The sequence below is a fragment of the Coturnix japonica genome, chromosome 38 (genome assembly GCF_054131305.1).
Source record: "Coturnix japonica strain WE chromosome 38, WE-NBRP24, whole genome shotgun sequence".
Taxonomy (NCBI): Eukaryota; Metazoa; Chordata; class Aves; order Galliformes; family Phasianidae; genus Coturnix; species Coturnix japonica.
Genome location: NC_140700.1, coordinates 963,824 through 990,559, shown reverse-complemented (window position 1 = coordinate 990,559; position 26,736 = coordinate 963,824). Strand labels below are relative to the sequence as shown.

Below are 26,736 nucleotides of genomic sequence, written 5' to 3'. Positions count from 1 at the left end.
GGGACTCCCTGGGCTCCCGGCGCTGGCGGCCATGGAGCGGAAAGGTGAGCGCCGCGCGGCCTGCGGGGGGGCCTCGGTCCGGCGGCTCCGCGCCGTCCTCACGTTCTTTCTGTCTCTTTCCTCTCAGTGCTGGCGCTGCAGGCCCGGAAGAAGCGGACCAAGGCCAAGAAGGACAAGGCCCAGAGAAAGTGAGTGCGGCCCCGCTGCCCCTCCTCACCCATCCCGGACGGGCTGCTCGGGGCGCTGGGCCGCTCGTGGGGCGGGAAACGGAGCCGCTTTGTCCCGGTACCGGAGCCCCGCGGCCCCTCCCGCCGCTCCCGGAGGTCTCGCCCTCCCCTCACGCCCCTTTCTTCCTCCTATTAAAATCCTCCTTGGTGCGGTTACGTCGCTCTTTGACGGTGCTGTTTTCCCGTGGCCGCCCTCTGGCCGCAGGGATGTTACGGGGCTTTTCGTGCGCTGAGCTTCACCGCGCGGATAGAGAAATGGAAGGATCTGAACAATGGCCGGCTGCGGGGCTCGTCGCACGCTGCATTCCGTGCTGCACGCGGACCCGGTTCGGGTGTAAAGCCCGGTCCGGTGCTGCGTGGTGCTGGGAGCGCTTTGCTGTCCGCTGGGTGAGAGCACAGAACTGCAGCGTGGTTGTGTTGGAAGGACCTTAAGGATCAGAGAACCACAGAGTAGGTAGTTGGCTTGGAAAGGCCCTTAAAGGTCACAGCCCCATAGAATGGTTGGGTTGGAAAGGACCTTACAGCCCCTTCCCTGCTGTGAGCCGAGTGTCCCCTGAGCTCAGGCTGCCCAGGGCCCATCCGTGGCCTTGAGCACCTGCAGGGATGGGGCACCCGCAGCTCTGAGCAGCAGCCAACACCTCACCTCTCTCTGGTGACGGATTTCTTCCTAACATCTCAACATAAACCTGCCCTTCTTTAGTGCAAAGCTATTCTTCCTTGTCCTGTCACTATCAGGCCATGTAATGGTTCCTACATAAAAGCTTTGGTGGTGCAGGGAGTTCTGTGTATCTTTCTTTACAGCGTGTTATTAGTCACTTCCTCTGACAAATCGTGCTGTTTTAGAGTTTTTCTGTTGCTTTCTGTCTCCAACAGACTTCCAGTTGTTCTGAGAGAGCTCTGGAGAGGTCAAGGGCTGAACCAAGCTCTTTGGGAGATGTGCATTGTATTTCTACGTATGTACTTTGGGCTTTACCTGGTGCAATAAAAGCTCAACCTCCAGCTTTGAGGCACAGCACCCCAACAGTTATGCTATTTAAATACAAAGCGGCTCTGATTAAATCTAAAATAAGCTTTACTGGGTTGTTGTAAGGCTCCCTCCATAACATCTGGGCTCGAAGCCACAAGGAATGTCTCTTTAACATCTTATGTTCTGTGATATTTGATTGCTTACAAGCTTTTCTGTATGAAGTTAGTAAGAAGGTGTAGCACACGTGAGTTTTGAAAGGGTGAAATTGGTGTTAGGAATTCTCTAGTTATGGTTAAACATAAAAATACAAAACTAAACAGTTTATGGATTGAACCATCAGCCTTTCAAGCAGCTGGATCTTGAGGTGCGTTGAGGTCAGTGGTTTTGCCTGACTGTCAGGAATGCAGGTTTTGGCATGGCTTCATTGTTTGAAGCAGTTTCTGACCCCTGCAGAACTCAGTGCTGGCAGGCAGGTGTGTTGGGCACAGCATTTGTCCCCTCACTGCAAGAAAGACATCAAGGCCCTGGAATGTGTTCAAAAGAGGGCAACAAAGCTGGTGAGGGGTCTGGAGCACAGGCCTTATGAGGAGAGGCTGAGAGAGCTGGGATTGTTCAGCCTGGAGAAGAGGAGGCTCAGGGGAGACCTTATAGCTCTCTATAACTTCCTGAAGGGAGGTTGTAGTGAGCTGGGGGTCAGCCTTTTCCTCGTGTCGTTAGGGATAGGACCAGAGGGAATGGCTTCAAGCTGCGGCAGGGGAGATTTAAGCTGGACATTAGGAAGTATTACATCTCAGAAAGGGTGGTCAGGCACTGGAATGCACTGCCCAGGGAGGTGGTTGAGTCACTGACCCTGGGGGTATTCAAGGAACGACTGGATGTTGTGTTGAGGGACATGGTTTAGTGGTAATGGATGAATGGTTGGACTGGATGATCTTCTAGGTCTTTTCCAACCTTGGTGATTCTATAATTTGAACAAGGGTCTGGAGCTGTGCGTTGCTCCTTTGTGTTTGCATGTTGATTTTTCTCCTGTGAACTAATCCCCACATTTTCGTGCTCTGGTCTGCTGTGAGCAGTGGGGAGCCATGCAATGGCTGTTCCAGCAGCACAGGCTTCCATCAGCCACAAGGTGGCTGCTGTGTATTCTATGGAGCTGGTGTGCTGGAAGCAGTGCAGGTGAGCAGCAGGTTTCTGTTTGGCTTCTGAGTCCTCGGTGGTGTTTGGAGGGGGAGCGTTGCTGGGAGTTAGCTCTGCAGACAGAGCAGCTGTTCCTGGCTGAAGTGAGGCTGGCACTCACCACTGTTCTGTTGGAGTGTCATTTCATGTACTGTAAGTCTTGCATCATGTGAACAAAAGCCCAGGAAGTGGGAAGATAGATACAGGTGGGAAGATTTGATACAAAACAGCTGCTGTTTGACCAAAAATACAAATGCAGGTGTATTTTACTCACATCTCTGGTAATTTGTAATGGAATTAAGCACAATGGTAGTATGTATTTTGCTGGCAGTTGTACTCTGTGGCTCTTTCTATCTGTGTCACAGGCTCGGATCACCAGGTTGTTCTTTGACCCAGGTACTGCTGTGCCTAAGAATCAGGGTTTAAAAAACTAGGCTCCAAAATAACTAGATTGAGAGCAGTTAGACAAGAAACAGAACAAATAGTTCTGTATTGCAGCTTAATTTTTCTGAAGTGAGTAAAATGAGCATTTTAATAGAACCAGGCTGTGAGTCTGCATGCTGCATTAATTGGGCATTTCATCAAGCCTTGTATTTTGCTTTTCTATTCCAGGAAAAGTTGCCCCATCACACGCAAAAACAGCAGCAGCTGTGCGTGGGGAATGAGGGGGATGAACTGGTTGTGCCTCAGTGCAGTACACTTTACTACTGTAAGCGTGACTAACTGCAGAGGTAATGGTAGCCATACAGCTGTGGTCTGGGTTCTTAGAAACGTGCATTGCAGTACTTTCTTCTGATGGAGTGCCTGGTGAATCAACCTGACTCGTGGGCTCTGCTGAGTAGGGGGTGGTTTTTTCACAGTTCCTCCAGCTGCTTTTGCTAGAGGAGGGAGGGCAGTGGCAGTGCTCATCTGGGGCAGTGCCACCATCTGCCCTTCTCACTATTACCATTTCTTGGGTGCAGTATTCAGCATCTTCAAGCAGATGGGTTTACAGTTATCTGTAATCTTTTAGACAGACTTTTACTTTGTGCTGAAACCTGTCTTCTTTCTTCTTCCTCTCCAACTGAAAACAGTAGAATTGCTGGATGAAGAACAAGCAGGAAGCTGGTAATCTTCATCTCTTTGTGAAGAGATTACCTGCCTTCTGGGGTGAAGGAAGTTCCCAGTAGCTTCTCCAGTACTTTCAGTTTATTACTGCATGTCTTTCTTGTGTCACTTCTTTGCTGCCTTTGGAGAGCCCTAGAGGCCTTGCAGCCCTCTGGGGTCCTTCTGTTGCTTCTGGAAGGCTTTTCCTGGGATCAGAATCTCATGTTATGTTCTTCCCACTTGTCTTTCATCATTAATACCAGAGCTGCCTTTCTTGTAAGCATTTTGGATGTACACCTAAAACAGTCAGAACTCAATGTCTCGCCCACAAGATTTTTCATTCAAATACAGCAGTCATGACCAGGCTTCTGCATGGCAGGATGTGAGCTCTGCTGGTTTCCATGGAAGTTGCTCGGTTTGTGTTGCTGGAATAGCAAACAGCTTGTTAAGTGCATGCTTGGAGAAGTGGGTACGGGGAGTGAGAAACTTAATTGTCTCTGTTATTTGTACATTAGTGCCATTCTCATGTGAAACGCTTTATTACTTATCTTCAAACTGAACTCCCACCATCTACTAAACAAGTATATGTTGTTGCCTCCGTGCTTGGTTCTTTCAGAATGGAATGTTCTGTCTCTGCTCCTGTAAGCTATCAGCAGTAGTTTCCCTGCACACCTTGACCTGCAGCAGTGAGTATGGCAGATCTGCCCTCCTGGTGGCAAGCACCAGTTCTTCATTCAGAAAAATAGGGATGGGAGCGTGAAGGAATTGCACAGAATTGTAATGTGGATTCTAGGCTCAGAACTCCCCCACAACATACGGCTCCCAAAAATTCCCTCAAATATATATATTTTTAAAAGGGTAGAGGGGGTTGAATGCATACAAGCAAGAAAGTACTTCTTATAATTTCAAGGTTTGCTTGCAGATCTCCCGCATGTAAGCACATGTGAGGCTGGCATCAGAAGCAGCTGTTTAGCTGATGAGATATGCCTTAAAATGGTCCTGAAATTGCAGGCAATCCACTGAATGAGATGCAGTCTGGCATCACTTCCCTTCGAGAGACATTGGTGCAGATGTGGAAATGGGGGAAGTTTTAAAATCTGGACTTCTTATCCTGCTATGGAGTTTCAGACTTTTTCGTTCCCTCCCCTCCAGATGAAAATGAGGCACCCTTACAGTGCTCGAAGCAGAGTCTTGCTGTGGTTTGGAGCCATGGAAATCCCTGCAATGATGGTTAAGGTGGGAAGTGTGTTTCAGCAGGAGGCCCAGATTGCTGCAGGGCTCGTGCCTGTGTGTCCTGCAGGATGAGTCAGATTACTCTTCAGTCTTAAATTCTCCAAACTGAATTGCAGTTAAGGATGCAAGTCTCATGTGTGTCGTTTATCAGTCCTTGTTTGGGAGATAAAGTTTGTAAAGGTGATGCTGGTGGCAGCCTGAAAATCATAGGGGAAAGCAGTTGTAAAGGTGGTGTGTAAAGGTGGCTAATATAAAGATGGTGACCAAGATGGTGATAAATAGTCAAAGGTTATTGGTAAAGAAAACTCACCAATGTCAATGCCTGGACCGGATAGCAGGGGCAGTCTTCACTGGGGAGCGATCTCCAAGAGATGCTGCCTCAGTGAGGGTCAGCCCTTAAATGAGGTCTCAGAGGAGGTGGAGTCGAGCTCCAGCCCTCCCGGGAGCACAGCTCCATTACTCTCACCTGTGCTCCCGCAGCTGACCCCACACTTGCCTCAGCTGATTAATCAGAGGTTCAGGCTGTGATTTCCTATACAGCAGTCATCCTCAGATTCCTGCAGATGGGCATTGGTTCTCCAGATATGGAAGGAATGACCAACTGAGATGAAGAGGACAAATAAGGAAAGTATTTTATTGTTTTTTATTATCACACAGTGGTTTGAGGACAAGGAAGAATGCTTGTTTTCAAGAAGTCCCTGTTTCTTAATGGTCTTGAGTAAAACCACGAAAATGCTTTCTAAGGGCATCTTGTTACTGAGGTGGAGAAAACAAAGGAGTTCTGAGTTGCGAAAGTAGAACTGTATACGGAGATCTGGAGGGTAGGGAGTCCTCCCCAGTGCTCTGCAGGGAGCAGCGGTGCAGCAGCACCACAGACCCTGGTTTTCCCCTGAGTGGTCTGTACTGCTCCCCATGGTTGCGGTCCCCTGCTTGTCTCCCTGTTGTTGTTGGCTCTGCCTCAGAGCAGATCTGTAAGAGCACACATTATGCGATCAGGGCTGCTTTGTGGTTTTTGACCTCATATTTTAAGTGTAGCCCAGGCTCTGTGGGAGGCCGACTAGTGAAAGCAAGGTGTGTTTTCTCAGCTCTTTGAAAACTTTGTGAGAAACAAGTGACCAAACTCTGAGTTCTTCCAAATTAGTACTGCTGTCCCTGCAGTGCGTTGTGTCGTTGTGTGAGCTTGTAGAGTGCAAACTTGCCCGGTGTGCTGCTGGCTGAATGGAGCTCTTCTGAGTCTTGGTTTAGAAGCACAGAGCTGGCTTCAGAATGCCGCTCATAAGAACCATCTTGTAGCAGAGCTCTGCATCCTTGCTGCTAATGTCACACTGCTGAACTCTCCCGTATCACACAAACAAGCAGGATAATCAGGCACAGGAAATGTCTGTTAATACCCTTATGTTGTTGGAAAACTGTGAAGCGGTTCCTATGAAGAATGCTCAATTTTCTGCGCTTTTTTTGTTTGTTTTTTGAAGATCTGGTGAAGATTTGTCTCCTCTCCCACTTCTTTGTACCTTTTGAGAGTAAAGGGTATGTTTTTCTTGTAGCTCTGCGGAGCGAGATTTGGAATTACTTCAGAAAATGCCTTTTTCACTTTGAACGCCCTTGCTATGCTGTATCAAAAGGGTTGTGCTGTCGGCAGCCACCCCACCTCGCTGTCTGTCCCTGCTTTGAATCCAGGGGTATTAAATAGGCAAATAAAACCGGCTGGTGCAGGAAGATGAAGCATCTGCCTAAATTCCTAATTTCATTTGAGGGAAGATGGAGACAGGTAAACATCAAGAGGAGGAGATGAGTCTCTCTGAGCTCAGCCAACCCCCGACATGATTGAATTTGCAGATCAGCTGGGAGCAGCCCCTGGTCTCGCTGCAAGGCCATTCACCTGCAATGCAGTGCTGTGCATCTGCAGCTAGGTGGTGGAGGCTGATCCCTCTCCTCCCTCCTGCACAAAGCTCGGCGCCGCTCGGGAGGAACCCCTCGGCCATCCATGTCCTCCCCTTCCTCAGCAGTGCCATCCCATTTTTAATGGCTTTTTTGAAAACTGCTGGCCTGTCTTCAGGGATATCTGTGTCAATGGGAGGCCGTGCTTCCTGCAGGTGGGTTACCCTCATTTATTTCTGTCTCAGGAACTGCAGTTCTTTGGGCTTTTCTGGGAGGATGAGGACTTTTTAGGGGGGGGAGGGGATGGTCTCTGGAGATGGGTTGAGTTCCATAGAAGCTATCATTCTGCCTTAGCATTCCTATCTTCATCAAAATACCACTTTGTAGTTGTATAGTTAATTCTGGTGATTAATTAATACACTGGGGGAATGAAAGTAAAAGGTGATGGAGGTGTTTTCAGGGAGAAAAAGTGCCTTAAAATGTTTGGTTTTCTTTTTCTTGGAGGGTATGCTATTAACCATCTTTCTGTCCCTAAAGGGTTTTAAGGTATTTATGTGTATCTTGTAATACTGCTGACAGCAGTTTCAGCTGTCATCTTTAAATCCAGGGTATGGATTTTCCTGCTGTCCTTAGCAGCCTTTTGTGTCTAGCAAAGCCCTACCTGTGCATGCAGGTGAGGGCTGTGATTTTGTGGATTTTTTTTTCTTTGGCATTAATATATATCTACACTGAGGAAGGCTCCTTTAATCCATATCTGCAGTTGATGTGGTCATGCGAGGGGCGGGTGGTGGTAAGATGTAGTGATGTCTGATGGATGTTTGCCGCAAGGCAAGGAATGAGGTATGTTTTGGAGGGGATTCCTTAAAGGAGGTAGCACTGTCGATATGCATGTGAGCAGGGCTCTGTACCACGTTATGGTGTAAAGGGTTGTAATATATGAGAAAAATGCTTCATAGGAATTTGTTCTGGATCCCCAGGACAGGCTGAGCTGTGGTCTACCATTCTCAGTCCCTCCAGGATGAGTGCAGAAAGCTGAGCAAATGGGTGCAGTGCTTCCAGTAACTTCTGCTCTGGTGCATGAAATCCCTGTCATTGAAAAGCTTTGGGACTGCAGAGCAGCACAGTGTTACGTCTGCATCAGTGATTCTGAATCTTTTGAACCCATTCCTGTTTGCAAGACCTTGCAGCCATAAAGTGAAAGTCCTCAAACAGCAGAATTACTCTGCATTACTTACGCTGTGGGTGTGGCTGCTGGGCTTCAGTCCCCCTTCCTGGCCAGTTCCTTGTTCTGGTTCTCTTTTCCCTGTTTGTAGGATTCTGTGCATGTTGGCATCCAGTCTCCCCTTCATGCCTTTGCTACCTGCTGTGATTCTGGGGCAGCCAGCGGCTGTTTGCAGCTCTTTTGTTCCTGGAGAAATGCAGCACTTTTCAAGAAGATTTTTGTCCTCCAAGATGTTTTTTTCTTTTCTTTTTGTCTTGTAGCTCTATGGCTTACTGCTAAAGCAATCCAGGTATGAAACATCCTGTGGCTGGATCAAGCTATGGGGCAGCTGATAAATGACTCAGCCTGAGAGCAGTGGGATGGTGGTCGGTCTGTCCGGCCAGCAGTCCTGGTGTAAGGCTCAGAACCTCTCATAGGGTGCCTGTATCGTCAGGCAGGTTGGACTCAGTGATCTCTTGATGTCCAGTCCAGCACCTCCAATTCTGACCCACTGCCTGCTTTCTTTCCTGAATCTCGCACTTAGCAGGTCTTGGGTACTCAGTGCATTGTGGGGCAGTGTGGTTTTATCTGGGACCGCCTTGTGGCTCCTCTGTGATTTAATGAACTTCAGTTCCTACTAGAAATGGTTACATGTTCACTCATGGTTCTATTGGAAAGCGTGGGGCTTTTTTTCCTTCTTTCTGCTCTGTAGGTATTGAAGATAACTGCTGTTTTAATGTATAGAAACAGATGGTACTTGATGTATGAAATCACAGCAGGGTGCTTTTAGTAGGCAAATGCTGAACGTGTAGCTGCTAAAAAGTTGTGTTCATTTCTGTCATTAGTTGATACAACCGATATGACCTGACTCCAACTCAGGAGCTGCAGAACCTGCATCCCAAAGCCCACGTGCATCCCCAGTACCTGCTGGGGTAAACTGCAGCTGTCTCAGAATTTAATCCTCCCTTGAACAGAATGAGTTGGATTTGAAATAGGGTTGTGTATACCTGCTACTTTGCTGGAAAAATAGCCTCAGTACAGGAAACTTCTGCTGATTCACACTGATGGAGGCTGGGGCTATGTAGAGGCAGCAGGATTGCTAAGTGCTGAGCTTTTGTCTGTCTGACCTTTTTTTTCTTATACTGTAAAAGTGAATCTGGAGCCTTAAGGTGTCATTCTTTCTTGCTAGCATATGAAAAACTGTTTCTCCTTCAGCAGTAAAAGCATGTAAAAATGAAAACTGTTTTTTTTTCTGGAGGCCAAGGAGTACGACTTCTTCATTATTTACCACCTCTTACATAAGAAGCGAGGTACCGAGTTATGTGTAACATGTGACACACAGGCCGTGTCCTCTTTCAGAGCCGACCCTCAGCACCGTGGCCCTGCTGCTCACTCTGAAAATGATCTTCCAGAGCAAGAAGAAGAAATTCTGGGCTCAGATGATGACGAACAAGAGGACCCAAATGATTACTGTAAAGGTATGAACTTGCCTGTTTAAGGTGTGGCATTTCTAATGTAAGAATTTCCTTTGTTTTCCCATCTGTTGCGGACAGTTAAAATTAGACCATCTCTTTGATTATTTTAAGTAGTTTTTGAAATTGGATGAATAGAATCATGTTTCTCAAACTAACCTGAAACAGAAACTGTTCTTCAAGATTGCTTTTGTTGTCAAGGTTTGGTTGGGTTCTTAATGTATGTCGGCTTCTCATCTGTGTCAGAGGACTTTTCCAAATCAGTAGAAGTAGACATCCAGTTCTTTTTCATTAGAAAAAAATGATATTTTGAGCTAAATTTGAACTTTCATAAACTGCATTTTTCGAAGGTTGGTAGCCTCGTGAAACTCAGAATCGTTCTTTGAGGAAAGTGTTTTGTGCTGCTGCCATGATGAGCTGCACTAAAAATGAGAGGTTGGTCAGGTTGCTCTGCCCAGAGCAGTGGTGTTGCCCTGTTGCTGGAGATTCCCAGGGTCAGGGCTGGAGGGGCTCTGAGCAGCTGATGGAGCTGTGGGCCTCCCTCTTCGATGTGGGGAGTGGGATCAGATGGCCTTTAGCAGTCCTTTGTAGCCCAAACATTTCTATGACTGGTCCTCCTAGTTTGATTATGTTAAGATATTTTTCAGTCCAACTCTAGGGCTCAGCACTGCTCTGCCTCTTACATTCACACTTACATTCACACACAACCCAATTATATAAACATTTGTATTTCTGTATATGATTATAGATTTTTAAACACATGAAGTACGTATACCTCGAGTTTGATGCTTGTTCCACATACCTGTCCTTCAGCACTTGTGTGATCCCATGTCATACCAACTTCCCACTGTTCTCCCAGGGGGTTATCACCTTGTGAAAATTGGAGATCTCTTTAATGGGCGCTACCATGTGATTCGGAAGCTTGGATGGGGCCACTTCTCCACTGTCTGGCTGGCGTGGGACATCCAGTAAGTGTTCCTTCACAGGAGTTCTTCAGCCTTTATTGGCTGATATACTTTTCTTGCATACAAGAGCTACTTAGGATAATTCTGGAGAATAACTTCCTAGGAGCACTAACAGTCTCCCATTTACTTACTGTGTGTGCATAGAGGGAAGAGATTTGTGGCAATGAAAGTGGTCAAGAGTGCAGAGCACTACACAGAAACAGCACTGGATGAAATCAAGTTGTTAAAATCGGTGAGTGTGAGAGCGGGGCTGAACTTAATTCACTTCTGGGAGGTCAGGTTAGTCACGTGCTTATCTTTCTGGATTATCTTGCAGCACTTCCTGGTGCAGTAGATGTGCTCTGTGAAGCATATTCTTGCAAGGTTATCGCCTTAAGGCATACAAAGATGACCCTCTTTTTTCTCTGCAGGTTCGCAACAGTGATCCAAATGATCCAAATAAAGAGAGAGTTGTTCAGTTATTAGATGACTTCAAGATTTCAGGAGTAAATGGTTCTCGTATCCTTTCGTAGAAGAAAGTCAAAGATTTGCATAGAGGTGTGAGTTCCCTGTGTAGCTGTTGTGCCAGGGGCTGGCCTAGGCTTCCATTTCACTGCCTGAGGAAACCTGCTGTGAAATCATTGCTCTCTTTGGGCCTCTGTTGCCTGCAAAGCTCAAATCTAAAATCATTCAGCCTGAGTTGTGGAGACAACGCTGCTTAGACATGCCTTTAAAATAAAAGCTGGGGTGGCTATGTCTCATTTGTGAAATGGGTCTGAGTGGCTTACTGGTCAAAATACCGTGCCCAGCTATCCTAACTCTTCAGTTTTGCAGACAGCCTAGTGATAACTTCTTATTTAAGCAAAGCATTGCAGAATGTCAAAGTGAATAATTAATAACAAGCACGTATGTGGTCTGTAATCTGATAAAGTGATTTTCTGGTTGGGAAATATCTTACTTTGGCCTGTCTTCTAATAGGCAGCTATTTGTGGTAAGTGGTACTAATGCATCCTTGCGATTTGAAAGCTGGATTTCCTTTTGCATGTTTCTGCTTGCAGCGTCTTGAACTTGACATCAGTGAGAGTTCCTGTGCTGATGAAAAGAATCAGGCTGTAGGTTATAAACTTTCTAAAGCTTTTAGAAAACACTGAGTACCCACATAATGCATTTCCCCAAACATTCTTCCCCCTAGCACTTGTATTTCTTCCACTCTTATGAAACACACGTGCTTCCTGCCAGTGTAAAGGAGTAGTGTGACCATAACTTCTGAGATCTTAGAAAGAAAAAAGGCCAATTATGTAAATATTATTGAAACCCAGGCTTGTGAAAAGTTTCTTTTGCTGTTGGTGTTGATAACTTAAGGTAACTCCATTGTTTGGGAGTGACTTAGGAAACAGAGATGTGATTATATTTTCAGGCATTGCTGGTACAGAGAGATCTGGTGTTGGGTTTTGCCTGGGGCAAGAGAATGAACTGTTCCAAAGCTGACATTGTTAGCTTGAAGCTGTTTCAGTACTAGCAGGAAATAGTAATGTACAGTTGCTTGTGTAGCTGGCTTCTACCCAAAACAGGAGATTGCTACTACTGCTTTAGACCATTATTCTAACCAGCTCTCTGCATTGGTATTTTACATTTTAGATGACAGCACAGATGTCTATAATAGGGTGGTGCTGTTACAGAAGCCAGCTGCTCTTAGCTGTGTCAGAAGGATGAGGGTTTTTCAGTGTAGAAACAGCGTATTGGTAGAAGGTGTATTTCAGTTCTTGGTGCCAAGAATGTAGGGCTCCTTGGGTCAGGAGGTCCATCTTTTTTCTTGACTCTGTTCTAGATATCTGTATGGTGTTTGAAGTTTTAGGGCATCATCTCTTGAAGTGGATCATCAAGTCCAATTATCAGGGGCTCCCACTCCCTTGTGTCAAAAAGATCATTAAACAGGTATGTTCCAGTTCTGGCTGCACTGTTCCCTGTGACCCAGTGAGAAGTCTTTGATAGGGGGTGGGAAACTCTTTTTCAAGTACAAGAAAATAAAAGTGGGAAATCAGTAGTATGTCTCTTGTGCAACAAAGTCATTTTTGGATTAATATTCACTTTCCCTATTACAAAAGTCTTCTGCTACAGATATTTTGTCTCCCAATGAAATGCCAGTTTTGCTTTTAACCTCTTCTTACCCTGGCTGTTTCCCACAAATGCAAGTAGTTCTTAGGTTGTCACAGTCCGCTGCTTAATGGTGGAATAGCAAGTGAAACTTGTTCTTCCTCCTGCATGGTTACCTATTCCTACTTTTGAAATGGAGTGGCGGAGTTTTTGTAGGGCATTAAAATTTGGGTTTTCGGCTGTACTAAGTTAAATTATGACAATAAAAAGGAATTTCTGAATTCATAGTTAAAATCTGTATGCAAATCTGTATCTCTTAAAATTACCATTGGTCACATTAGCACTAATATGGAGTATTCTGGAAGTTGTCTGTCCTTTAGGCTCAGTAGGGTCAGACCATTGTAGGCAGCTGTGAATTCTGGATTTAAAAATTCACTCAGCTTTGTTTTATAATTATTTGCTTTTTCGAATGGTATCGTTTCCTTCTCTCCTGTCTGCAGGTTCTTCAGGGTCTGGATTACTTGCACACGAAGTGTAGAATCATCCATACGGATATTAAGCCTGAAAATATTCTTTTGTGTGTTAATGACCAGTATATCCGCAGACTGGCTGCAGAAGCAACAGAATGGCAGAGATCTGGGGCCCCCCCACCGTCTGGCTCTGCAGGTGCTTTGTTCATAATAGTTGGCACTATTTCCCCATCTCTCCCCAAGACACAACTGATTTCACTAGGGAAAACTTCTGCACTGAGCACAGTGCAACGGTAACGCAAATAACCATTGAAAAGGCAAATGCAAATTGTGAAGTTAGTCAGTTTAACTTGGAGGAGCGCAGGAAGGCAGTCATTTGCATAAGAAAAATGGAGGGAGGATACATTCATGCTGACAGCTGCTTTTAAAGCAGATTTTATTTTTATCTAAGTGCAGATAAAGTGGTAGGACAGTCAGTCTGGTATAGAAAGTGCTGCATGTCAATACTGTCAAAACTACTAGAGTAAAAATATGGTGAGGCACTTCTCACATTTTCTTCCAAAGTATTTCCTTTATTGCATCATGCTGGTAAAGTCTGTTTTGGAAGGTTTCAACAAAACAGTTTACCTTCTCAAGTTGTCAGTTCACAGAAGTCAGAGAGCTTTTAATAGTAAGTGAAGGGTGTGATTTCCTACATTCCTAAAGAGCGGAGGGCAGATTTTCACTTGTTGATCTACTGAGAATCCATCTGTACCAGTGCGTAGTTCCCAAGAGCTGCAGTATAAAGAAGCTCTATCAGCCCTAATTTTAAAACATCAACATTTCTCTGAGCCCATTGCAGCATAGCTTAGCTAGGTTAGGCTAGGGAGCCTTGGTATTGTAATACTTTGGTTTGCATTTTCCTTTTGGTAAGATCCATAATGTATGCAGTAAATGAAGCTGCATGACAGGAAGAGTAAGTCTTTGATATCAGTCAAGCAAGTCTGCGATCTGGGATTTTAATTATGCATTTGTTCATTTAATAATTTTCTCATCTTTTTTATTTTTGCTTTACTTGCATAGAGAAAATGATGTTACAGGTTATGCTTTTTCATAGGAAAAAGCTTATCTTAAGATAAGAATCCAGGTGCAGTTTTTGAGTAGAAATATACTAATTTACTAATCTTGCTTTCCATTTCAGTGAGTACTGCACCACAGCCAAAACCAGTAAGTGTAATGGCTCATATGTAAGTATCCATCTACTGCATTGTTTCATAATCCAGCTGGCAGTAAAGGAGGGCAAACTTGTTATCAGATCAGAAGGAAAAGTGTAATTTGTTTGTCACAGATGTAAGCATCGGATTCAATACTGTCTTAGAGATGTCAGTGGTTTTGTCTCAAATATATCACCATCGATTATCTCATTGATGGTTCAGGGTCTGTTGTGAAGGTGACTGCTGTCTGTAGAGTCTGGGGTCCCTCGTTTGCAGGGCCAGGACAGAAATGTGCTGATAAGAACAAAAGACAACTGCTCTAAGACCACAGAATCTGCTTTGCTTCTGGGAGAGCTGTCCCTGGAGTTTTCATCCTGGACTGCTTCCTCTGATGCTGAATAAATTAAAACTTGTGTTAGATTGAAGTAAGAAATACTAAGTCACATATAACTGCTGCTTTGTAGGCTGACAAAATGTCAAAGAATAAGAAAAAGAAGTTGAAAAAGAAGCAGAAACGTCAGGCAGAGTTATTAGAGAAGCGAATGCAAGAGATAGAGGAAATGGAGAAGGAAGCAAGCCCTGGGCAGACACATCCTGAGGAGGAGGAAGAAGCTCAGAGCCCTCTGAAAATGCTCATAAAAGTTAGCCCACCCAGTGAAGATGTGGACAAAAAGAAAGGTATGGACCAAAAATATTGCTGGGGTATCAGTATTCTTTCACTCACACTCGTGTGAACATGTGGTGTTATAAATTGAGTTAATTAATGATTGTGTTCAGGTATATTTTGAGAACTCTGTGTTTCTGAGGCCTCCTTGAGCTGCTTCTGCTCTTACTTTGTATAGAAATATTCTGCTCTCTTCTCCTTTCCCATTCTTCCAGCTGAAGTCATTGTACATGAACAGTCTGTTCTAATGGAAAGCAGCATAGAAAAGTGTGTGACAGAAATAAATTGCAACGGTGTGATACGAATGTCGGACTTCCCAGACTCTGTCAGTCAAGGGTCTGTGCGACTTGAGGATGACCTTCACAATGCCAATAACTGCGGTGACCACCCTCACACACAGGAGAACTTCCATAGCTGTAATTACAGCCAACGTAACGGTGACGTAGAGAACAGGCCTCAGGCAGTGGGGTCGGACTCTTTCGTGCCCTTAGTTTCAGAAGATTCCATGCTGTGTCAGCCTACTTCTAGTGAAGAGCAATCATTCAATGAGCAGGAGATCAGCCATTTGCAAGAACGCATCCGGACAGAGATGCCATCAGAGGATGAGAATGAGAATAACAGCCCAGCAGACAACAAAGGTACAAGAGGAGCCGTGCGAGAAAGGTCTCCTTTCTCCTTGATCTGGGATACCTGATACAGCTCTTGATCAGAATAGTGATAGAAACCACTATTTTGTAGGCTGAAATCTGAATGACCTACTCGAACTTTTTTCTGCCAGGAGTAATTAACCCAACAGTCTTACTCTGAAACTTTCTGTCATTTGTACCTTCCAGATGTGGCTGTAGCTTAGTTCTGGCTACTGAATCCACACGTACGTTTGTTTTTCACTGTAGGAACGTTCTTTCCTTGACAAAGTATTCCTTTTGTGATTTTTTTCAGTATAGTTAGGAACTTAAATTTACTTGTCAGTAGCTCACACTTAAAATTTCTCAGTAGCACTTTCTTGGCAGAGCACTGCTTTAGAATCATGTGAAACAAGATACTGACATTCTGGCTGCATTTAGTTGGATGGCCCTGCTAGATTACTAGCTTTACTTCATTCAGCTCTCCCCATGTTGCATTTGAGATCTGCAGCTGGATGTCATTTAGTGAGCCAATATTGTTGCTCTCCATCAGGTTCTGTGAGGTTTTTTCCCCAGTATATACTTCAGCTCCTGCAGCTGTTGGTGTTACTACAGTGACTGCTGACTGTCAAGAAGATGCTGTTGCATGTGGATTCTTTTCCTTCAAGGGTTTAGGAAGACCTCTTAAAAGACTTGTTTTATTTCTGGCAGTGCCCTTATTTAAAAAGCATGTATTGATACAGGCAAACTTTAAGTCTGTACTGAAAAACAGTCCTCCCTGCATATGCTTGTCTTTCTCCTTAATAATGGTGGCTCTTCTTGTTCATAGTGCAGACTGAAGTTGATTTTTGTACCTTGGCTTCAGGGAGGGAAAAAGTTCAGATCTGTAAGCAAAAATCTCTTGTGGGTGGGGGAGAGGGCTTATGGGATTTGGCTGACAGATGGTGATTATGTCCATGGAGCTTTAATCAGCTGTTGTACATGATGCCTCTAGGAAAATCAACTGCTGGGAATTTCCTTCTTAATCCTCTTGAGCCCAAGAATGCAGATAAGCTTAAGGTGAAGATAGCTGACCTAGGAAATGCCTGCTGGGTGGTAAGTTTTAAAAACTCACATCAACTCTTTAAATGTGCTGATTTGTTTGTGCTGTGCCAAGACTAAATATAGAAAACAGAATCCTTTTTATACCTGCTTGGGAAAGGAGTTGTAGTTTTAAACTGCTTGGAAAAAAAAATGTAGCTGGGACCAGTGATCCGAAGAAAGAAATGGTCCGTTAAGGCAAGATTTGAGCCTATGTTTTGGGTGCCTCTTTGGTCATTAGGTTACTTCTCATTAGGCCTTTGAGCAGTGTCACATACAGTGTGTAGAAATCTGCATATGTGAAACTTCTGAGGGAATCTGCAGCTCCTCTGGAGAAAGTTGAAAAGAACTGCACTGAGTCTAAGTGTGTGCTTTATTAGCTTGTCAAACCATTGCTCTGAATTCATGAGCACATGAAAGAGACTCATAAATAGTTTTATTCTTTGATGATTGTTCTATGCAGCTTTTAAATGTTTGACATGTCAAATGGAATAAATGTCTGTTTTACGTAGCTTTTAATGGGGCAAAATACTTGAGATCTTAAAGGAAAATAAATTGTTTCAGTCTCGGTTCTGTGTCAGGCTTGCAGCATCTGGCAGGGCTTTCTGTGTTGCTCATCTGCTGTGCGGTGGCTGATAGGATCTGATAGGGTAGATAGTAGGCTCTGGAACGGTTCTCCCTATTCTACTTCTGTGGCTTCTTTGAGTTGCTGGACTGCTTTTATTGAAGTAATGTCTCCTGTAGAGCAGTTAAACAGTGCTGGTTAGGAATATAAGGAAAAACATAACAAGGATCTACAGCTCAGGTGAAATCTAATGGGAAAGAGCTTCGATCTGCTCTGGCCTTCCAGGTTTTTCGCCTTTAAACAATCTCCGCCCATTCAGTAAAATGTTTCGTCTGTTTAGCACAAGCACTTCACTGAGGACATCCAGACAAGACAGTACCGTTCCTTGGAGGTGTTGATAGGGTCGGGGTACAGCAGCCCTGCTGACATCTGGAGCACGGCGTGTATGGTGAGTGCTGATCCAGGGACTGTGGGCTGCTGCTGTGGAGTGTTCTGGTAAACTTGTGTGCTCTGTGCACACTGCAGTCTGCTGGATCTCCAGCCAGGTCTGGCAAAAAGCCCAAAAACAACCCAGACAAACCCAGCAACCTTTGAAAGTCAGGGTTTTGTTGTACGATGCTGGCAGAACTGAAATAGAACTGCACTTCACTGTCATGCTCTATTGATGAGCAAGATGGCGAAGCAGTTCTGAAGACAAGAATCTTTGTATAAAGGGCCTTCTTGGTGCATCCAGCAATGTTTCATAGATATCTTAGTATTCGAATCCCATGCATTGTCTGCATGTTTGAAATGGTAAGAAAACCTGCTCCGAAATTTACTATAGCTATGCCTGTGGTGTTTTTTTAGTGCTGTCATTAAAACTATAGAATGACTGTGCATCTTGAGATGGTCACAGCATGCTGGAGTTGTGCAGATTATTCTGTTGTCTGCCTTTGCTGTGGTGAGCAGCATTGGGTGGAATCAATCTGTGGTACTTCTAACAATGTGTGAAATGCACTGAAGTGTTTTAATTTTGCTTATTGCTGTTTTAGGCCTTTGAACTAGCAACAGGAGACTACCTATTTGAGCCTCATTCTGGAGAAGACTACTCACGAGATGAAGGTAGGGCATGAAATACAAATCCTTCAGAATGAAAGCTTTCTTTTATGCACAATATGAAATCGTTTAGACTGATGTTAAGGGACTGCTGTGCTTGACCATTTGCAGTAGAAGCTGGCATTCTTGTTCCTGATATCTTCCATTCCTTTAACTCTTAGGTTTTATCTTTCTTCTCTAACTCATCATTCCTGCATCTCTTCATCCCCATACTCCAAGTCTCTGTCTTTGCTGTTGTGATCTGATTTTGGGTGGATGCCAAAGTAGTTTTTGAGGGGGGTTGTGTTTTTGTCCATAACATTCCAGGGAGAGAAACTGCGCCATACAGATAGATGTCTTTTGTGGATATGTTATTCTGTTGTTTCTCTTGAACAAAATGCAGATCACATTGCTTTGATCATAGAACTTCTGGGGAAAATACCTCGCAAGCTCATTTTGGCAGGGAAGTATTCCAAGGAGTTTTTCACCAAAAAAGGTAAAAGGAAATGAAGCAAATGTTATTCTTTTTTCCCCTTTGCCCCACATCTGAATAAACAAAAGTACCTTGCTGGAAGTAGCACTTAACAACACGTGCCAGCAAAGACAGCTCTTCTAAGGTCTGTTTTATGAGAGGAGGAAAACAGTAAGACAAAACTGCAGCTAAATCTGAAATATCCTCGTCTGACTGCTAAAAATATTCGGTGTCTGGTTATTTGGCATCTTGCTTGTAGATCAAACACAGCAGATTGGAAAACAGTGCTGTATGTGTTTATCATAGAATCACTGAGACTGGAAAAGACTTCCAAGGTCATCTGGTCCAACCATAATTTCTTCAGCCTGGAGGAGGCAAAAGGTTCTAGCATCAATTTTCCTGCAGCATGCCCCAAATTTTATCTTCCCCACATTTAACTATTAAGGAGAGCTCTTTGGATTCAGTCTGTGCTTGCTGTTAGTTCTGTTGTTTGGCTGTTCTACAACCATGCCTTGAAGTTAACATACCTGTCTTGGTTTTCAGGTGATCTGAAGCACATCACTAAACTGAAGCCCTGGGGCCTTTTTGAAGTCTTGGTGGAAAAATATGAATGGTCCCAGGATGATGCAGCTGCATTTACAGACTTCTTACTACCGATGTTGGAGCTGATCCCAGAGAAGCGAGCTACAGCAGCAGAGTGTCTCAGGCACCCCTGGCTTCTCTCTTAGGGGCTTCAACCCAGTGCCACTGCACTGCACTCTGGTTTACAATATAGAATACACACCCCCAGCTGCCCCTTCCCAGATCTGTTTTTTTTTTTTTTTTTCCCTTGTTCAGTTTGAGCGTGAAGTTCTTCCTTCAAGGCTTCCAAGATTTTAGATAAATCTAACCTGTTCTGCTGAGTTTGCTGTTGTGACTCAGTGGGGGTTCTTCTCATCCAGTGGGCGTCATCTTTGTTTTGCCTTGATTGGGCTTCGCCAAAGACTTAATTGACTAAAACATCAAGTTTTCCCTGAGTCTTCTTACTGGTATGCACTGTGTTATGGATGTGTGCTCAGATATGCTCCCTTAACTAAATCTCACCTCTCCTTGCGTCGTAAGGAGGATGTGACGATCTGAACTCAGCTCACTGACTCAGGAGTCAATTTCCCACTGTTGGTCCAGTAGGTAGCAACAGGGTGAGAAGTAACAGATGGCACCATGGTGGTGTTAGTTTGTTGTAGAGCAAAGACCTCAAAATCCTCCATTGTTTTCTAGGTGTCTGTTGTATTCAGTGCTTTTCAGTCATGTAATTCTTTAGTTCTAGCTGCTTAAATCTCTTGAGCTATTTAAGTCTAGATTTTTAGTATCATTTGTTTCTTCCTCTCAAGTGTCCTCTTCCTTTCCTTTTCCCTCCTTCTGTCCTCATAGTCAGAATACTTTCTGAATTCAGTGATGGTTTCTACTTGTTCTCTGACACCTCAGCCTGTGCCTAAAAGGTGACAAGCAAAAAAAAAAAAACAAGCAAAAGCTGGAACTGACTCAATCAACGCACAACCTTCAGCCTGCAGATGGGAGCACCCTTTGGCTGCAGGGAGCTGATGCAGGTGACTTCTCGTGCTTTAGTGAGCTGTACCTTTTTTAATCCCTCCCTGGCACTTTTTGGCCTTGCTTTTGAGGTAACTGCTGCACCAGTGAGGCAGTGGCTTTCACTAATGCAGTTCTCTTCTGGCCCTTTTGACCATTCACATATTTTCCCCCAGAAAGAGTGTGTGGCATCTGTATCACAGCCACGCTATCGCCATCGACTTCAGAACTCAACACTTAAAAGCCTGCTGTTAAGATTGTTTTAGATTTGTTTCAGGTGATGGCATTCAGGAATAACTTCCCAGATTGGGATTGCCTTTTATTTTCTGGGCCATTAGCACAAGGAGAGGTGGAAGAGAGCTGATGGACTTTCCTCTGTAGATACTGGTTTAGCTGCTTGTAGAGTTACCCCAAATCAAAATGCTCTGTGAGATTTGTGTATTAACTTCTCAGAGGGGGTTGGATGTAATAAGTAAATGAATTAATTTTAATTAAATCACTGTGGCGTATAATAGTTTTATGACGACTTCCTGGAGGCTTACCCGTCCTATTGCAGACTCAGTGCATCCGACTAAAGCGAGAGCTGGCAGTGGTGAGGCTTCAGAGGCACATCTTCTCCCTGGACCAAATGGGGCAGTGGGTTCGTGGTTGCTCTCAGAGCACTTAAGTTTCTCTAGGAACTCACTGGAGGCCACACAGATGAGATCTGAGACTGTTGTGTTGCCAGAGCTGCCAAGATGGCTGTTAGTCACTTTGTGTGCGTGTTGAAAATCCTGGCTGAACATGAGAGTTGTTCATTCATAAAGCTCTGTGTCATTTAATCCACTTAAAAGAGTTGCTCCAGTCTGGTGCCTGACTGGGCTAATGAACACAGATCATGCTGCATGTTCTTTTAGGGGTAGGTCGGATTGTCTATGCATATAATCTACAATTAATGAAGGTAACACACCAAATGGGTTTAAACTGCTGATTTGACCTATCTTTCCCTTCTGTTCGGAGCTTTTCCAGCTGCGTATCACTTCCATGTCTGTTACAGAAGGACTGCAGTCAAGACTGGATTCCACAACCCCCACCATCCACAGACTGTGAAGATACATTGGCAGGGCAAATGATTTCTGTTGTCTTGACAGCTCCTCCCATCCTGTTGTACTTCAGCCTGGCTGGTGCAGGAACTTCTCTTGGGAAGAGCTTTGCACATTCAGAGCCCCTTCCCTTCCTGCTGCAGTTCCCCCAGCTGCAGGAGGATGCTTTTTTACCCCGGTTGCTGAGGATGGAGCCAGCGTGTGAGTTAGAGGCTGCAGCAGCTCTTGAGGCTCAGCCTTGTTCCATGTGCTCACTCACTTTGGGTTTGTTAAGTCCCCAAATTGCTGTAAAGTGCTCACAAAGGATTTGTACTTGCTGTGTCAGTCTAAAACCTGAAGGAAAATACATTTTTATTCTTTCTACTTGGGTGCTTTGTCTTCTTTCCTTGTGAAAGCCATACAATAAACAGACTATTTAATTACCCAGCCGTAGTCTCCCTATGTTCCCTCTGCAGGTCTTATTTCTCAGCTCCAGGCCCATCAGCCCATACAGCTGTGCAATCGCAGCTCTGTAGTCTGAGCCTCACTGGGTGTTGGGCGTTGGTAAAACATTTTGTCCGTATTGTGACCCATTTTTAAAAGGGGGAGAAGCCCCCTTTATGTCCCCTTTATGGGGACAGGCTGCTATTCCAACGCGTCCCCCTTCCCTCCCTCTGCCATCTCTGCTGCCTTTCGCAGCGCGCTGCGGAGCGCCGGTGCGTGGCGCCACCTGCCGTACGACGGCGGTACTGCAGCGCTGCCCGACGGCTGCCGCTCGTCGAGGGGCAGCTTTGTTCTCTCGTTGCCTGGGTCGTGGTGGAGGATTCCCCTGCCTGAAGGAGACAGCACACAATCCAAAACGCCGGCTTTTAATTCAGAAGTCGTTTCCTCAAAAGATGTACAAACCCCGAGAGGCGGCGAATCGCAGCCCCCAGACCTGCCCAGCGGACTCAAGTCATGGCCGACAACAGCTACGTCTCGTGGGAGCTGAGAGCCATAGAAAGTCCAGAGGCGGTGATACAGGTAGGAGGAGTCACTCGAAAGGAAAAGGCCGCATCTTCTGAAGCGATGCGAGGAGGTCAGGGCAGCCCTGGGAAGAGAAGGAGGGCGGCCGCTGTTGCCGAGGGGTGCACAGCATCACATTTGATGCCTCCTGTTGCCTGGTAAGGATTTACGTTATCCCAGATGGAGGCAAAGCAAAGCCCGTTTCCCATTCGGCCCCAAACAAACCCCATGTGAATACAGCACCAGGAATCCTGCAGCTATGCTGGTGGTGTTGCACGTGCAAGAAACGTCAGGATCACTGCAGCACTCAGTGATCAGCACCGTCATTGCCCTCCTCTGGAAAACAAAATCATTGTGTTAGTGGCTCGTGGTTCTAATACTGGTTGTTATGAAGGTACAGGTGTGTTTTCCAGCTTTGTTTACCCCCCCACCCCGGCCCCATTGCTCGTGCTAAGTCCCCCCCATCACTCCCACACCCAGCCTGCTGCTCTCACCTTTGCTTTCCGCTTTAAAGTCTGATGGCAGGAGGTTGTCCTGACGGTTCCCCAACACAAAGGCCAAGAAGGAGAGGATGAGGGCGTCAAGGATGCCGATGATGCACAGGATGTAGGCCCAGCGCACTGTGCAAGCGCCCAACGTGTATTTGTCTGTCTTGTCCCCACACATGCGCTTCACCTCGCTCGAGTCCCAGCCGTCAGGGTAGATGAGGCACCCAATCATCAGCCCAGTGGCTGCGAGGCAAAGGGAGAATGGCAGTGTGAGCACATCGACCGCTGGTGCTGGCTGAAGGGGTTTCAATGTGGCATGGAGGGCTCTGCGCCCTTTGTGATGGCACAGCTGGAAGGTGCAAGCAGGGACAGAGCAGTATGGGGACAATCCAGCACAGGGACAAAGCAGAATGGATGTGACACAGCACATGGAAAGAGCAGCAGGGGACAATGTAATTGATGATAAAACAGCACAGAGAACAGTATTGGGATGATGCAGCATGAGCATGATGGAACACATGGACAGACCAGCACAGGGACAGCACAGTGTGACGACAAGGCAGCACGTGGAAAGAGCAGCACAGGTAAGGTGCAGCACTGCCTTCCCATCTGCCACCCAGGCCACTGCCCCAGCTCCCATCACACTATTGCCTGGGCAACTTTGCTCCTCTCCTACCACTGCACGCAACAGAGTTCTCTCTTTGAGGAGATGCAGCCTTTGAGCAAAGCTGGAACATGGAGTGTTTGTGCAACCTTGCTGCTGCTCTGTGCACAGCTGGCTTTTGGCTCACTGCTGGCAGCAGATTGATGCCGCTTGCTCAGCTGCTGTGGTTCCAGTGGGGCTGGGAGCTGTGCTGCTGCATGTGCGTGGCCGTGCCATGGGAACACAGCACTGTCTGTCTGGGGGCACTTCCTGCCAGGCAATGCACCTCCCGGCCCCTCCAGTTGCATTTTTGCCTCTGCATCCTTGTGTTCAGAGTCATTGCTGTTGCTTGAGTAGGTACCTGTGGTGCATGGAGCGAAGGGAGCCGCTCTGCACTGTGCTGAGGGTTTGTGCCCAGGCGAGGGGAGCTCCTTGGGACAGCACAGAGCATCTCTTATAACTCACATACTTTGTTGTGCATTTAATGAAGCTTTGCTGTAGCCAACAGAAAGGAGGGGCACAAGGAGGTGAGGGCAGCTGGAAAGGAACTGCTGCCCTGTTGGAGGTTGGCCCCAGCATGGAACAGGCACAGAGATGGAACTGCTGCTGTTCCCTGGCTCTGCAGTGCCAGGCACTAGGAGGCCTTGGCCACACAGAAGAGCAAAAGGAAAAGCAGACAGAGCCTGGGGAACGGGTTTGGAGGGGACAAAAACACTAGGTTCAGCACAGCCCAACCCTTGTCGTGACCTTCCCTACTTTAGCTTCATGAACGGTGGTCACAAAAATGTCCATAAAAGCCCTGAATCCATCAGCAAAGCCCTTCCATGCCCAACTCCCTGAAGGGCTGAGCTGCCCCAAAGCCTCTTATCTAAATCTTCATTTGAGCTCGAGCTAGGAACTGGAGCAAACCCACGCAGCCGCCTGTCCCCAGAGTCACCTGGAGAGTGCGGGGACATCATGAATGATGCAGGAGCTGCTCAGGTTGGGTTGGATTGGGTTACCAGCAGATCGGGTGTTGGCGAGCTGGGAGGGGGTGTGGGGAAAGAACACAAACCCTACAGCTGACAGTGGTGTCCCAGTGTTCCTTGAGCTCACCCCACACCCACCCTCTGCCCACCACCCCATAGCACAGCGCCTTTCCCCACAGCTCACCTGCCGCTAGCTGCATCCAGGCACACACTTTGTAGACAGTGGCAGCATTGCAGAAGAAGAAGAGGCTGAAGCAGAGGATTGAGCCGATGATGAGGAAGGTGGAGATGCCCACAAAGAACATTGCTGTTTTGAAGGCGCTGGAGGGGATGGTACCGAAATCCAGGGGGCTTCCCTTGCAGATGAGCTCTCCGGTGAGCGCGTTGCCGATGCAGTAGGAGAAGAGGCCGAAATAGCCGGCCTGCGGCGTGTCGATGCTGTCGCCAATCCAGTAGGGCTGGATGAAGGTCACTACCATCAGGATGGAGAAGCAGAGCGTGAACAGGGCCCACAGCACGCCCATAGCCCGTGCATTCCGCACGTAGTTGGTGTGGTAGATTCGCGCCGCCTCCTGAGCCGGCAGCAGCTTGGGCATGGCGGGGGGGACAGCGGGGGGACTCGCCGCCTGCCGGGGACCCGCAGCGCCAGAGGGGAGCGGAGAGCGGCGGTACGGGGCGGGGAGCGCCGCGGGGCCGGGACCGCCCCGGGGATGGATGTACCGCGGGGATGGATGGACGGATGCGCCACGGGGAGGTGCCACCGGGATGCGCTCTGCGCCCGCGGGTCCGGGCCCAGGATGAGCCGCTGCGGTGAGAACACAACCCCTCCCGGGATGAGGCAGCCGGTGTGAGATATCCCCCGAGCTGCGATCCCGCCCCCCCCTCGGGATGAGCTCAGTGCCCCAGCACGAGACCTTCCCCCGCGGAATTACATCCCCTTCGGAATGATCATCCCCCCCGGCCTGAGACTCCCCCTGAGATGTGCCCACCTCCAGGACGTGCCCAGCGGCCCCAGAATGAGCCCCGCAGGGATGAAAGCCTCTCTGGGGTGAGCCTCGTGCTCCCACTGCAGATGCACTCTGTGCCCAGAGGTCCAACCGGGATGCAGCCCATGCCCCTGGGAACTGTCCCCAGGACACCTCCTGCCCCCATGGGATATATGTCCCCAGGATGTGCTCTGTGCCCCCACTGCATGCCCAGGAGGTGCCACTCGTCCCTATTTGCACCCCACATCCTTGCTGCGTGCATTGGGGTGCACCACAGGATGTGTGCTGTTCTCCACAGGGCCCCCCCGGGTCACACCGTGCAACCCAAATCCTCTACTCCTACACTGTCACCTTGGTGCCCCGCAGGTGGGGGGCATGAGGTGCAGACAGGGAGGGGACAGGATGCAGAGACACCACATGGCTTTGTCCTTGTGCCATTTGGGGAGGCCACTGCCATGGCCAGCCTGAGCGTCACTGCATGGCCACCGAAGGCCATTAAAAAAGGCCACCAAAGGCTGCTGAAGAAGGCCGCTGCCGTGCAGGCATTAATCATTGCTGAGTGCTGAAAGCTGCACCGTTCCCAGGGCTGTCCCCACAGCTCTGCAGGCTCAGTTCCAATGCTCCGGGTGCAGTGGATCCCCTCGTGGGTAGCAGTGCCGTTATCTGACATTTGCTTTGGCTGAAGGAGCGGCCACATGGCACAGCAACACCTGGGGACAGCACGGTGCCACACAGCCGCCCTTGAAGCTACGCTGCGGTGCCACGAGGCCAGGTGCGATAGGAGGGAGCATGGCAGGTGCTGGCTATAAAGCAGCCAAACCCACCTGCACCCAACCCCACCTGCACCCACCATGATGCTGCCTCTCCGCCTGCTGCTCGTCGCGCTGCTTGTCACCCTGGCCCTGGGCGCTCCCAATGAGCGGGGTCTCATCTTCAACCTGGTAATGGGGGAACACACGTCCCCACCATGCGACATATGTTTCGGGGTGCCCCGAGACAGAGAGAAAAAATCATTTGCAGATGGAGAGATAGAGGGAGAGGGGCTTCACCGGGTTTGTGGGGCAGCAGGAGAGAATGCAACTGTGTGGGATCAGTCGGGTGTATGCGGGGTTCTGGGTGTGAGCTGATGCTGTTGCTGCTGCAGGACATTGGAGAGCTGTGCGTGCAGAGCGCGCAGTGCAAGAGCGGCTGCTGCCAGCGGGACACTGGGCTGAGCCTGGCACGGTGCAGCCAGAAGGCGGCCGAGACCCAGGGCTGCTCTCGGAAGGTGGGTGCTGTGCGTCCTCCGCCTGTTCACAGCCCAGCAGTGGCCCCAAGGGGCGCTGCCTCACCGAGCCTCTGTCCCCACAGAGCCTCTATGGAGTTTACTACAAGTGTCCCTGTGAGAGTGGCCTGTCCTGCGACGCTGACTGGAGCATCGTGGGCTCCATCACCAACACTGACTATGGGATCTGCTATGACAAACGCGACTCTGCATCGCGGTGACAGACGTGTGTCCCAGTAAAGAGCATCCCCCACCGAGCCCTGTGTCGTGCCGTTACTTTGGGCAGAAGGGGCAGCACAGGGAGAGGGCTTAGTGTGCTCTGTGTGTGGTGCGTTTGGG

At 47.4% G+C, this 26,736-nt stretch overlaps 3 protein-coding genes across 8 annotated transcripts; 2 read left to right on the top strand and 1 right to left on the bottom strand.

Moving 5' to 3' along the window:
* SRPK1 (SRSF protein kinase 1) lies at positions 1–21,490 on the top strand. 2 transcript variants are annotated; one of them, XM_015884790.3, is made up of 16 exons: positions 1–44; positions 128–188; positions 9,125–9,243; positions 10,097–10,205; positions 10,347–10,434; positions 10,613–10,700; positions 12,010–12,116; positions 12,776–12,941; positions 13,926–13,951; positions 14,403–14,616; positions 14,818–15,240; positions 16,220–16,320; positions 17,211–17,318; positions 17,902–17,971; positions 18,348–18,440; positions 18,960–21,490. In XM_015884790.3, exons 1-16 carry the CDS (start codon positions 32–34, stop codon positions 19,142–19,144), a joined length of 1,971 nt encoding a protein of 656 aa, XP_015740276.2. In that variant the 5' UTR covers positions 1–31; the 3' UTR covers positions 19,145–21,490. The 2 variants fall into 2 exon arrangements, with proteins under 2 accessions (XP_015740276.2, XP_085383161.1); XM_085527035.1 differs by lacking the exons at positions 1–44; positions 128–188 and adding an exon at positions 6,450–6,779.
* Positions 21,399–25,013, bottom strand: LHFPL5 (LHFPL tetraspan subfamily member 5). 4 transcript variants are annotated; one of them, XR_001559519.3, is made up of 4 exons: positions 24,332–24,888; positions 22,543–22,779; positions 22,274–22,384; positions 21,897–22,133 (listed from the first exon to the last, which is right to left on the bottom strand). XR_001559519.3 is itself a non-coding variant. In XM_015884779.3 (3 exons), the coding sequence occupies exons 1-3, from the start codon at positions 24,741–24,743 to the stop codon at positions 22,356–22,358; spliced, it is 678 nt and encodes a 225-aa protein (XP_015740265.2). In that variant the 5' UTR covers positions 24,744–25,013; the 3' UTR covers positions 21,897–22,355. The 4 variants fall into 4 exon arrangements, 2 of the variants coding, with proteins under 2 accessions (XP_085383200.1, XP_015740265.2); XR_001559520.3 differs by having other exon boundaries at positions 22,292–22,384; positions 24,332–24,867; XM_015884779.3 differs by having other exon boundaries at positions 21,897–22,384; positions 24,332–25,013.
* On the top strand, positions 24,854–26,654 carry CLPS (colipase). Of its 2 annotated transcripts, none has more exons than XM_032449307.2 (3): positions 24,854–25,195; positions 26,278–26,400; positions 26,484–26,654. In XM_032449307.2, the coding sequence occupies exons 1-3, from the start codon at positions 25,127–25,129 to the stop codon at positions 26,616–26,618; spliced, it is 327 nt and encodes a 108-aa protein (XP_032305198.2). In that variant the 5' UTR covers positions 24,854–25,126; the 3' UTR covers positions 26,619–26,654. The 2 variants fall into 2 exon arrangements, with proteins under 2 accessions (XP_032305198.2, XP_015740273.1); XM_015884787.3 differs by lacking the exon at positions 24,854–25,195 and adding an exon at positions 25,972–26,074.
* Positions 26,655–26,736: the final 82 nt, after the last annotated feature.